We start from the raw sequence: 13,689 nt of genomic DNA, 5'->3' as shown, positions 1-13,689 counted from the left end.
AAAAGCAGGAAGAATTCCCTTTCCAGTGTTTTCCAGATCAGATGTTAGGGGAGACTGGAATTTTGGATGGAGAAAGTACACTACAAGAAAGCAACACTTGTCCCTCTGTAACTGGATGCAGACTCACCGGCGGTGCCTCCTGCTGGTTATCTCAGGGAATTAGCTCACCAGCCTCTGGAGTGCCCTCTTCAGGCCGGTGTCTCACCTTACTGCTGGCTCCCATACCCCTCCCAGGACCCCAGTGCCCCTTTCACTGGGGGCTGCCCCCTGGCAATACCCCACAATTCTGGGTCTCCCCCTTTTAGGGGAACCCTCCACCCACTATCCCTACCTCACCTCACTCGTAAGCTCCTGCCAGTCACCAGCTAGCCCCCACACCCTGGGCAGACTGCAGTATGAGCCATTCATCACAGGCAAGCTTGGGTTTCGACCTGGTGCCTCTGTCTAATCTTGGGCTGTCCCCTGCAACCTCAGTACCTGTTGAGCCTAATGCTAGGCTGCAGCCTGGGGCTTTCCTGGCTGGAGCACCCCAGCTCCACAGGCCCTTCCCCAGCCCAGTTCCAATCTAGGTACTCTGCTTAGGTCCCTGCAGCCAGGTCCCTCCCTCTCAAAAGTGAGAGAAAGAGTACTCTTCTGCTCCTAGCTTATATAAGGCCTGCTGGGTCTGTTTGGGGCATGGCCCCCAGCTGCAGCTGCTCTGCCAATCAGCCCAGCTCTTCCCCTGCTCCAGCCCTCTCCCAGGGCTATCTTAAACCCCTCACAACAGCAAACACTTTTTCTTACAAATCCATTGTCACCGGTCATGATGGCCCAGTTTTTTAAAAGCAAAAGGTGATTTTTAGGTGCATCAATTTGTGGGTGCCCAACTAGAGAGAGCTTAGAGGCATACAATTTTCAGAGGGTGAGTGCTCAGCACTTTCTGAAAATTAAGTACCTTTAAGCAATCACAAGCCAAACACTGCAAAGTTGAGGCACTCAGAATCACTGATTATGTCTCAAAATCTTGGTCAAATTGCATTCACTGTTTTATTAGAATGTAATCAAGATGGCATTGAAAACCTTATGTAAGTACAAACTTTATCAGTTCTGCATTTTGTGACTATGAAACATTCTTTCTTTCTACAATATCTTTTAGAAGACATGCACACTGTAGATATAATAGAGGTACAATAGTTTTGTGGCATTTTTAGTTTAATATGGTGTGGCAGAAATTGAAAAATATTTTATTTTCAAGTGGCCATTAAATCTGTGTGTGGTTTTTCAGTGACTGCAGTGCAAGCTATGGTGGAGGCAGAAGGGAGCAACTCTACTTATGAGATGCTCGTGTCTATGCCAGATGTTGTCTATTTAAGACCTCTGTAATGTCAGTTTAATGGGCACAGTCCAATAAAATTCAGCTTGAATTTCTCTTTTATGCTAATGTTATAAGTTTTTAACAGCTGTCCTAAGTAGAACATTTTACCTTAACAGATATGCTAGACACACTAACATGAGCCATAAAACGGTGATGCCACTTCCTACAGCAGTTCTAAAAGCAGAACTGAGGTCCAAACAAGAGAAGATACAGTGGTCGGTCTGTCTGGTATCAAAAATAGCAGTGTTTAGATATATTGTGCTGTAACTACCAGTATCATCCCACTCTGAAACTAAAGAGCCAAAACACATTAAGTAAAAAAACAACAACAAAACCCAGCAGTAAATAATAAATGTAAGGATGAATGCGTAAATTATTCAAAGCATTTTGTCCTCCTGTACTTCTTTGGGTACATTTTTGAAAAGATCTAGTGGTGAAATTCTGGGCCCATTGAAGTCAGTTGCAAAACTGCAACTTCAAGAGGGTCAAGATTTTACCTAGGACTTCTCAATATCCTGACAATCACATACAGTTCAGTTAAGAGAGAATGAAACATTTTAAATTTCTTCTCCTTTTTCTCTCTGCATTTGGTTTAGATTTTGACAGTTTGCCTCCTGCACACTATAAGGAGACAATGAACACTATCCTTTTGTGGATCCAGCAGTCAGAAAACAAACTCTCCATATCTCAGGTTATTGTCACTGAATATGAGATCATGGAGCAGAGACTCAGGGAGCTAAAGGTAAGTGTATGGACTGTGGAAAAGTCTTCTGATTGAAAAACACAAGAGGAAGGAACTTCTGCTGGCTTAAACCATCATAACTCCATTGAAGCCAATGGAGGTATGAGTGTTTACAGCAGCTGAGGATTCAGCCCAACAGCTATGGTTGGGGGGAGGGGCTACTTACTGATCTCAAAAAGGATTCTGAATGTTATTGAAAAAGCACCACGGTTGGTATTTGCCAGTTGAAACAAATACTTAAGGTACTGAACACCTTAGGGGAATAGCTTTTGCATTTTCCCATAGAAACAAAATGTTCTCAGAGATATTTACAGCACTTAAGCAGGCATTCAGCTCATTGTAATGAATGTTTTCATGTATGCATTAGAAACTAGTATTATGAAAAATACAGAACATTTACTTCTCTCCATCCCAATCTGCAACTCCTGTTAAATTTCCAAGCAGAGACAGATGTGGGATGAGCTTTGCCAGTGGGCATAAAGCTTCTCTGCATGTGGACTTTTAGTATTATTTTATTATCCGATGGCTAAAGAGCATTTTACTGGATGCAACTGGCAGTGAAAATATAGAAATGTAAAGCAGAAAATATCTGTTCTCCATGCTGATCAATATATTGATCAATGTACTGATCAATCCTTGATTCTGAAGATAAGTGTATAGTAATCATTGGGGACATAATACGTTATTTAATGGAGTATACAATGTCTCAATGAATTTAATTATGCAAGTATTTATACCGTTAAAATTAGGAATTGAATGTATTTCTAATCAGCTGTTTTCTGAATAAGATTAAAATTTTACTTAGGTCATGGTAAAGTGTCTAATTCTTTTCTTTGAACAATTCTTCTAATAATTTCAGTCATTTGCTCAATAATATTTGACTACTTCTGGGGGGAAAAGTGTTCAAAATAGCTCAGTATGTTCCAAGTGAATGAATATAATGTTAATTTTTCATATCACAGGCTTTGCAAAGCTCTCTACAGGAGCAACAAAATGGTCTAAACTATCTCAGCACAACTGTGGAAGAGATGTCCAGGAAAGCCCCTGCAGAGGTCAGCCAGAAATATCGATCTGAAATTGAGGGGATCGTTAGTTGCTGGAAGAAGTTATCAGCTCAGCTGGTAGACTGTTGCCAAAAACTTGAGGAACTGATGACTAAGCTCCAGCAGTTTCAGGTTAGTAGGGGTTCTCTCTCTCACACACACACACCCATCTTCTGGTGTCCTGTGACATTAAATGTTTATATATGCATGCATTTTTATATATTTCTGTAAAAGTTAATTCTTGAAATAAAACAAGATAGAAGGGAGGAGTCTCAGGTCAATCCATGTGTGAGATTCTTGTATTGCACTGGATATTTGAATCAGAATAAAGGAAATTTAAAAATTCTAAACCTTTGGCAGGTACTAAGGTGTTGATTGACTGACGCAATGATGATCCATTTGATAGATTATTGTAAGAGTGAAATCCTCACCCCACTGAAATCAATGGAAGCTTTGGTATTGACTTCAATGAGTCCAGAATTTCACCCAGAATTCTTACCTTTTGCCAGTTTTTGCTTGTGTCAAAACCAATGACAAAACTCCTATTGATTTCAGCGAGAATAAAGTCAGCGCCCCAACGCTGTAATCCTTCAAACACTTTTCCATGCAACTCTAACCTTCTTGATTTCAATGGATTACTTTCATCGTCATTGTTATCACTGTTACTTCTATTGTGGTAACAACTACTACAGGTCACTAATCAAGGATCAGGACCCCAGTGTACTAGGCACATAGGTAAAACTATTTATATACAAATTTGCAGGAGTAGAGCCCTAGACTGTTTTCCTCATGGCAGAGATTTTATGTAGACATTCGTTGGCAAGTCATCTGATGCACTGTTGGTGCTCACCAAATGAACAACAAGACCAGGGGAAACCTGGACCTACAAATATTATAATATGTCATTCATGTCTCAATTTTGAATATATTTCTGTTCCGTTTGTATATAATCCTAAAGCACAATTTTCAAACTGATTCTGATTAATCAGGCACCAAAATTCCGAAAATATTCTGCAGGAAGTATCTTTACATTTTATTCTACCCTCCTTCCATGTAAACGATCACTTGCATACTTATAAAAGACAAGGGAATTAAAGTAACCCTGAAGCCTTTTTCAAGGCTGACCAGCACAATGTGAGTTGTTACATACAGTGCTCCATTTACAATGTATGAATATTTCAGTCCCTGTCCTTGGTTTGTTTCAAGTAGAATTTGATTGTTGCATTTATGTTATGGAATATAGCAAAATAGGATTTTTTTGAGTGAGTTCAGACCACTGTTTCCTATTTAATCCAGTACAGACATCTGGTCAGGAATAAATGTTCTGTTAGCAGGGTCATGGTTGGTCTTGTATCCCTGTTTCTGCAAAGAAAAACCCAGTAGCAAAATAACAAAGCATTCATTCATCTGATTCTGTTTGACCATAGGGGAGAGTTGACCATAAAAAAAATATCATCATAAATAGGTAATCAACAACATAGCAATTTAAGAACTAATCTTCTCCAGAAGACCCCAACAATCCTAAATTTGGTTTAATTGGAAGCACTTTGAGTCTGAAAATAATAAAGTTGGCTGTCATAGCAAGACTTGGGTTTGTGTTCATTGCTAATATAATGAAATATTGGGAAGTACGCAGTTTAAGGTACTATCCTTTCCTTAAGAAATTTAAATTGGCTTTTTATTCATAACCGCTGGCTTTCCGTGTAGAAGTTTAGGAAGATACCATTGCCTTTTTCAAAAAGACAGACCTCGGTGTCTTAAATAGCATTACATCTCTCAGTAAAACACTTAGTTTTGACAATATAATGTGCACTATTTCTGAGCGCATAATGGCTACTGCTATGTTAGCCTTCACCGTATTACTAGGATCACTGCGCAACAAGTGTATGATTCATATAAAACTGATTGCTTGTATATCCCTCTAGTATACTTTGAGTGTTTAGTTAGTTTAGGTGGCTTCTTGACTATTGCTTCCTAATGGAGTGTATCGTAGAGGTATATGTTCAAATCACTGCTGATAGCAGATAAAATACATATTCATTTCAGAATGTGATCCATTTATTTGATCTTCACAGTTTTTGAAGAGTAATATCTGTATCCTTGGTTAACAAAAGGAAATCTTCAAATTGGTATTTTTCTCTTTAGTGAAAAATGTTTATACATGCATGTTAAAATACTGAAATCTCATAATAAAATATGATTCTGGATTACTTTTACTCCCTGACAACAAAAGTCCAGAAGAAATCACTTTATTCGCTCTTTTGGTAATTTTGGTATTCATTGCTTTTATATCATTCATTTTTATTGATTCAATTGATTTTGCAAAGTAGCCTGGTGCTATAAAAATGAGCTGGAGCATTTTCTTCATGGGTTATCCGATATGTATATTTGAGTGTGATTTGAACAAATTTGGGGCACAATATTATTTAAATGAGAACTGTCTGCTTAAAAATATAATAATTAATTATTGTGTATAATTCTGAATGTGTATTTTACAGATGTTGATAAAGCAATACTATGAAGAAAAAAGTGATACTATTTGAGTGTTAATTCAGCAGCTCATCATTTGTATAACTTGATGATGCTCCTCCTTAACTGACACATTAGCCTTTAATAAAGGGATAACATAAGCTTCTTCCTGACCCCCAAAGGCTAAGCATTGCAGCACTTTAACCTCTCCATGGTTAAAGAAGGCTGGATGTGGCTCTCTTCAGAGCTCATCAGCACTGATTCAAGTATTTGTTGAAGAGAGTCAAAAAAATAATTGCATTCTGAGAGCTCAGAGCTGGACTTGAATTCTCCGTGTGATGCTGCCATAGGGTTGCTAGGCCAGCCCCCTTGTGGGGTTTTTTGATAGAATTTTATATTCAGCTGTTTTCCCAGTTGCTAGTGTTGATTAAAGGATGTGGTCTTAGAATTAGGGTTCAAATATGGCCTAGTGGTTGGATCAGGGGATTGGGAATCAGGATTCCTAGACTCTATTCCTAGCTCTGGAACTGATTCATTGTGTGACATTCAGAAACCCACTTAGAGTGTGTCTACACAGAAGCTAGGAGTGTGCCTCCCTTTGCAAGTAGTCAGACACATGCTAACTCTGCTTGAACTAGCATGCTAAAAATAGTAATGTTACCGGGGTAGCATAGATGGTGGGTTGGAAAAGCTGCCTAAGTATTTACCCAGGGGATCTGGGCCAGTTTGTACTCAGGTGGGTTGCCCAAACTGCCACCCATACTACTCCGGCTACACTACTTTTTTTAGTGACCTAGCTTGAGCAGAGCTAGTGCATGTCTGTCTACTCATTCTGGGAAGCATGCTTCCAGATGCAGTGGAGATCTGCTCTGTATCGATCTCCGCTGCAGTTAACCTTGGAGTAAACATAGTACTCCATCTGTATTTTTCAAAGGACAGTTTTTCTACATTGTGGCCTCTCAGTTAGTGAAATAAGATGGTCTTTTTTTTCAATTATTGTGTTTAAGAAAACTTAAAGTGATGGTGAACCGCAATTAAAGGACAATTTTAAATAGTTGGAGACCTTTAGAAGTGGTGATATATAAGTGGAAGGTGGTATTCTCATTCTTCTTATTGCTGTTTCCAAAAGAGGATGAGGGAAAGGGTTTCTGTATTCTTACCATTAACAAATAAGAGAAACAAAATCCAACCTGTTTATTCCTGAAAACAAAAAATGCTAAGACTAAAATGATCAAAATGCAGGCCAAATGGTGAAAGGCAACCCCCACCCCCAATGTATTTGCTTGTTTGCATTGTTCAAAGTGCTGTGACCTCTTCCTAATTTTAGAATTATTTTGTGCTGAAGTTTAGTGATAGTGTCATGACGAATTCTATTATCATCAGTCAGTGCTTGTAGCATACCATAGATTGTTGTTTTTAACTAACAGAATGACACTAAAACCCTGAAGAAATGGATGGCTGAAGTGGATGCTTTTCTGAAGGAAGAGTGGCCTGCCCTCGGTGACTCAGAAGCGCTGGAAAAACAGCTTGAACAGTGTACAGTAAGTAGTCCTTGTGTACTGGATTTTTTGTGTGTAGGTGGCTGGGTGAGTGTTTAGAAGAAGAATCAACCCAAACTTTGCCTACCTAGAAATACATTTAAAACTGAATCGCTATTGATTTTGTTTATGCAATGTATATGAAACTGAATGTCCTGGCTTTGAAGGAAATACTGAAAAAAAAGAGGAAGTTGAATGTACAAAGGGAGTAACATGGATGCTGTAATACTGTATCCTTGTGGTATGTCCAGGCTGGACAAAACCAGAAAGTTTGAAACATTGTGAGCGCCTTGGAGCTCCCTTCTTAAGTATTTGAAAAAGTACCTGGCACTTGAATGAGTGCTACTATAAATAAAATAAATAATAATCATAATACAGTGAGAGCATACGTTGCCCCCAAGATATCATTTACTTTTTTTTCTTGTTGCCATTTTGTGGTAGTTTCTCATTTCATGGAAGCAGGAGACACAAAGTTGAGAGCCAGATTTGTATCTCTTAGACTGCTGTAAATTCAGTGTAATTCCACTGGAGTCTAGGGGCCTAAATTTGTAGCAAGTGTATAAAAATAACTCCTTCGGAAGTCAAACACTTCATATCCATCATGTGAGAAGCTTTGCTGTCCTTCATGGCATTCTTACTGATCTTCGATTAAATATTCAGACTCAGACCAAATCTTGTCACTTCTCACTTTATAACATTTCTGCAATCTGTTCCTTCCTCTTCTATTTCTGTTCTTCACTCCCACTTCAAAAGCCTTCATTCATATAATGATCCCTTCTCAAGTCTCCCTTCTTTAAGCTATCCAATATTTAGCAGCTGAAATTACCTTTTTCTTCTTCCGTTATGACTGTGTGTCGTCCTTCCCCTCCCCCACGAGTCTCTTTTCTGGCTTTTTGTCTCTTTCTGCATAAAGTTCAGTCTGCTCATTCTGGCATTTAAGTTTCTTCTGAGTCTCCTGTCATGCTCAACTCACTACCTTTGCTATTCTAACCTTTTCTCTTTCTTTCTTTCTTTCTTTCTTTCTTTCTTTCTTTCTTTCTTTCTTTCTTTCTTTCTTTCTTTCTTTCTTTCTTTCTTTCTTTCTTTCTTTCTTTCTTTCTTTCTTTCTTTCTTTCTTTCTTTCTTTCTACTGTTGCCTTCATGCCTGTTTTCATACTGCTCCCTTCACTTGGCTCACTGCCCTTCTTAAAAAGACAAAACATCCTTGTTTTCTTTCTTCAAAGGTCCCCTCAAAACCTATTTCCTTTGCCTTATTGTCACTATTGACTTTCTTTCCTATGCAGTCTATTCCTCACTTATCCTACCAGATCCCATGATTGAAAATAATCAGTATGATTTGATTCCTCTACATGACTCCGTTTTTATTTGCTTTAAACATAATCCTTTCTTTCACTTTACTTTTGTTGTACTTTATGCTTTGTTCAATTTAGTTTGTACAGTTTTGGGAGAAGAAACCTTAGTCCCACTTCTCTATTGAGACTCGGCTCTGCTTCATGAAGAAACAGATAGGGATGGAAAAAGTAACTTTATGCCATTTTATGGTATGCCACTACAAATCCTATCAAGTGATAATATAAAACTTCCATTGATTTCAGTGAAATCTGAATTAGAGCTGGTTAGAGGCTGAGCTGGTCTCTTGTGCAAATTACAACAGCCTAGGGCTGATCTAATTTGCATACAAATGACTATACCCCCATGGGCAGATCCAGCAGCTGGGAATTGCCAGAGTATCACTCAAGCCTCCCCAGGAGGATGTAAGATGGGTAGCATACAGCCACCCACAGAGGGATAATTCCTGTGATAGTCAAGGAAGATGGCTTTACAAACCATTTATAGCACCAGAGTGATGCAAAAACACCGAATAATACTGAAGAATTGAGCCCCATGCCTCTTAAACATTATGCCATATTATAATTCTGTATAAATGTTATTAATTCTTTTTTATCTTGCATAGAAAAGCTAATCCTATAAACTCATTTTAAGACTGTTCTTCCCTCTACTCTGTATTTTGCATAATATTCTCTATTAATTGTGGTCATTTCAACAGGGATCTGGACCAAACACACACATAGTAGCAGAATATTTTATGCACTTACTTTATTGGACAGTTTTATAGAAATGGCATATCTGTAACAGTATCTGCATGTGTTGTTTTCATAAACCTTTTACTATTCCTTTAGGCCTTAGTAAATGATATCCAGACAATCCAGCCCAGTTTGAACAGTATTAATGAGGTTGGGAAGAAAATGAAGAATGAGGCAGAGCCCAAATTTGCTTCCAGAATACAGACAGAACTAAAAGAACTCAATGCTCAGTGGGAACACATTTGCCAACAGGTACTGACTCTCTTGCTGTGACTGGTTCTCTTTTAATTAACTTTCAGATTTCTCATTGACATAATTCCTCCCCCTCTATGCATAGCCAGTCAATGTGAGAGAGAATCTAGACATTTTTGCTCATTAACCTTCCATTATACAAAGTTTATCTAGCATGTAGAAATATGTGCAAAGCAAATATCTTAAACTATGCAATTTAGTCTAGCTGTACATCTTATTGCTGATGTAAAATTAGCTCTTTATGATATACACTTATTTTGAAAAAAAGATTTCCATCTGCCAACATCTAAACTTCTGCACTGGGTAGTTTTTATTAAAAACTTTCTTTTTTTTCTTCTGATATTTTATTATACTGACTAGTAATTCTCAAGATCAAGTCCTTCTAGTATTCAGAGTTCAGTAACTTAGAATTATAACTACCCATCCATTTAAATTAGTGTCACAAGTGCCCACAAATGTAAAGGACAGGTGGTATGCAGTATTGACCTGAAAGGATAAGTGTTTTATTTTTACAGTGTTGATGGTGAACCAGTGATATTTACCCATAAAGAAAACACATTAAACAGCTAGCAGTGGTCAGTGTAAAGTTACCACTTTGTATAATATGACTGCTAATGGCATTACATAGTAGAGATAATCCTTTACAGTGTTTAGTATTGTATAATAGGTATTCTTCTAATGTTTCACTTGTTTTATCTTTAGTCCTGTTAAATCTGGGTTATTTTAAGCTTTTTTTGTTTGTGTGCTCTATCAAACAAGTCCCCATGTTTACATATTAAAACTGTTGACCTCAAGAGGGTTTGAAGTTTTCTAAAACTTTCTTAAAACACAGAAATACAATGATTGTTTTGTACTTTTTTGTTTATCTTAACATTGGCAATTTTTAAAAAGGGATCTCTATATTTAGTTCATTATAAATCATTCTATTTGGATTGACCAATCCGGATCCATTCCCGCAAACTGAAAAAAGCACGCTTTCTTTACTTTGGAATGTCTTATATAAAGAAAACTAAAGAAAAATATTAAAGATGATCCATTCTTCCTTACAGAAATTTAATGAATCCACTTTAGCATCTCTTGACAGATCAAGAGCATTGCTTTCTTCTTACTTACAGTGGCAGAACTGGTTTCAGAGTAGCAGCCGTGTTAGACTGTATTCGCAAAAAGAAAAGGGGTACTTGTGGCACCTTAGAGACTAACAAATTTATTTGAGCATAAGCTTTCGTGAGCTATAGCTCACTTCATTGGATGCATTCAGTGGAAAATTCAGTGGGGAGATTTATATACATAGAGGTATTGGCACCCTGACAGCAGGATTGTCTGGCGATGTAGATTCCCTCTTCAGGTCCTACGCTACCAGCACTCCCAGCTATCTTTGGGACACCACTGACTTCCTGAGGAAACTACAATCCATCAGTGATCTTCCTGAAAACACCATCCTGGTCACTATGGATGTAGAAGCCCTCTACACCAACATTCCACACAAAGATGGACTACAAGCCGTCAGGAAAAGTATCCCCAATAATGTCACGGCAAACCTGGTGGCTGAACTTTGTGACTTTGTCCTCACCCATAACTATTTCACATTTGGGGACAATGTATACCTTCAAATCAGCGGCACTGCTATGGGTACCCGCATGGCCCCACAGTATGCCAACATTTTTATGGCTGACTTAGAACAATGCTTCCTCAGCTCTCGTCCCCTAATGCCCCTACTCTACTTGTGCTACATTGTTGACATCTTCATCATCTGGATCCATGGAAAAGAAGCCCTTGAGGAACTCCACCATGATTTCAACAATTTCCATCCCACCATCAATCTCAGCCTGGACCAATCCACACAAGAGGTCCACTTCCTGGACATTACGGTGCTAATAAGTGATGGTCACAAAAACACCACCCTATACCAGAAACCTACTGACTGCTATTCCTACCTACATGCCTCCAGCTTTCACCCAGACCACACCACACGATCCATTGTCTACAGCCAAGCTCTACGATACAACTGCATTTGCTCCAACCCCTCAGACAGAAACAAACACCTACAAGATCTCTATCAAGCATTCTTACAACTACAATACCCACCTGCTGCTGAAGTGAAGAAACAGATTGACAGAGCCAGAAGAGTACCCAGAAGTCACCTGCTACAGGACAGGCCCAACAAAGAAAATAACAGAACACCACTAGCCATCACCTTCAGCCCTCAACTAATACGTCTCCAACGCATCATCAAAGATCTACAACCTATCCTGAAGGACGACCCATCACTCTCACAGATCTTGGAAGACAGGCCAGTCCTTGCTTACAGACAGCCCCCCAACCTGAAGCAAATACTCACCAGCAACCACACAACAGAACCACTAACCCAGGAACCTATCCTTGCAACAAAGCCCGTTGCCAACTGTGTCCACATATCTATTCAGGGGACACCATCACAGGGCCTAATAACATCAGCCACACTATCAGAGGCTCGTTCACCTGCACATCTACCAATGTGATATGTGCCAGCAATGCCCCTCTGCCATGTACATTGGTCAAACTGAACAGCCTCTACATAAAAGAATAAATGGACACAAATCAGACGTCAAGATTTATAACAATCAAAAACCAGTCAGAGAACACTTCAATCTCTCTGGTCACTCGATTACAGACCTAAAAGTGGTAATACTTCAACAAAAAAACTTCAAAAACAGACTCCAACAAGAGACTGCTGAATTGGAATTCATTTGCAAACTGGATACAATTAACTTAGGCTTGAATACAGACTGGGAGTGGATGGGTCATTACACAAAGTAAAACTATTTCCCCATGTTTATCTCTCCCCTCCCCCCCCCCCCCCCACTGTTCCTCAGACGTTCTTGTCAACTGCTGGAAAAGGCCCACCTTGATTATCACTACAAAAGGTTTTTTTCCTCCCTGCTCTCCTGCTGGTAATAGCTCACCTTAAGTGATCACTCACGAAAGCTCATGCTCAAATAAATTGGTTAGTCTCTAAGGTGCCACAAGTACTCCTTTTCTTTTTGCGAATACAGACTAACACGGCTGTTACTCTGAAACTCTGGTTACAGTGATTACCATACATGGTAACATCCATTGTTTCATATTCTCTGTGTATATAAATCTCCCCACTGTGTTTTCCACTGAATGCATCCGATGAAGTGAGCTGTAGCTCACGAAAGCTTATGCTCGAATAAATTTGTTAGTCTCTAAGGTGCCACAAGTACTCCTTTTCTAATGGCAGAACTGTTCAGCTTTACAGAGCGCACGCTCTGGTAACGTGCCCTGAGCACCACCCTGAGATATTTTTGATCCGCCAAGAAACGCAAAAGCTTGTCCATGGATCTCTCTCTCTCTCTCAAATTGCTTTTATATATATTAAAAAAAAAAAGAATTTGAAAAATAATGTGACTATGGTTAGTAACCAGCCCAAGATTGTTTTTCAGTGTTATGCATTCTGAATGGGGACTGAAAACTCTACAGATTTCCATACATACACTTTTAACTGTAGTTTAAATTAACACAAACCAAAATACCTTAGGTTTTAAAATTAGATTCTGGCCAAGTATTACCACTTGTCATACTTCACTTACCCATGCTGCTGAGAGTGAACCATGCAATGCCTTTCCATCACCTCTGTCACTGGGCACTTCTTGCCTTTTATGCTGAGAATGAAACAAAAAAAATTGTCTGGTGAATTTGATGTCTCTGCCATAAAAAATAAACCTTCAACTTGATGAACTGAATGTCCATGTTCTACTTACTCTTAGCCATATTTAACCAAGAAAGTAAGGTATGTTACGCAACAGATTTAAACTTGAGGTATATTTCACTAAACATTCTGTTGACAAACTGTACTACCACCATGCTCTACAGAAGGAGTCCAGTTCAAAGAACTCAGTGCTTACCCTTGCAAAATATAACTCCATTCAGAGGTTTAGAGAAAGAGCTATTTAAAGTGAACAGTTTAAAGCTTTCCATTGCATGGATAAATATCTGAGACAGATTAACAAAATAATACTTTGCCCTCTCTGTTTAGAGATTTTTCAGCAGAAAATCTTTACAAAAGCAGAAATGTATGTTTATCCCCATTTTATAGAGGGAGAAATTGAGGCATGGATTTTGTAAGTGGCTTTGCTGTTGCAGAATAGTTTAATTATATCTGTTGGGTTAACAAGTTACTGCTGTATTAGTATGCTTCTTTGAAGTT

General features: G+C 38.7%; 1 protein-coding gene across 11 annotated transcripts in view; it reads left to right on the top strand.

The window, feature by feature from the left end:
* The window catches only part of DMD (dystrophin), a 1,937,833-nt gene that overhangs the window by 739,673 nt on the left and 1,184,471 nt on the right, over window positions 1–13,689 (top strand). For all 11 annotated transcript variants that reach the window (XM_073357918.2, XM_073357898.2, XM_073357881.2 and 8 more), the window contains exons 22-25: window positions 1,951–2,096; window positions 3,059–3,271; window positions 7,036–7,149; window positions 9,327–9,482. In XM_073357918.2, the coding sequence (XP_073214019.2) occupies window positions 1,951–2,096; window positions 3,059–3,271; window positions 7,036–7,149; window positions 9,327–9,482 (629 nt within the window). The remainder of the gene's footprint in view (window positions 1–1,950; window positions 2,097–3,058; window positions 3,272–7,035; window positions 7,150–9,326; window positions 9,483–13,689) is intronic.

Source organism: Lepidochelys kempii, chromosome 1, assembly GCF_965140285.1.
Source record: "Lepidochelys kempii isolate rLepKem1 chromosome 1, rLepKem1.hap1, whole genome shotgun sequence".
NCBI classification, from domain to species: domain Eukaryota; kingdom Metazoa; phylum Chordata; order Testudines; family Cheloniidae; genus Lepidochelys; species Lepidochelys kempii.
This window is presented reverse-complemented; position numbering and strand designations above follow the sequence as displayed.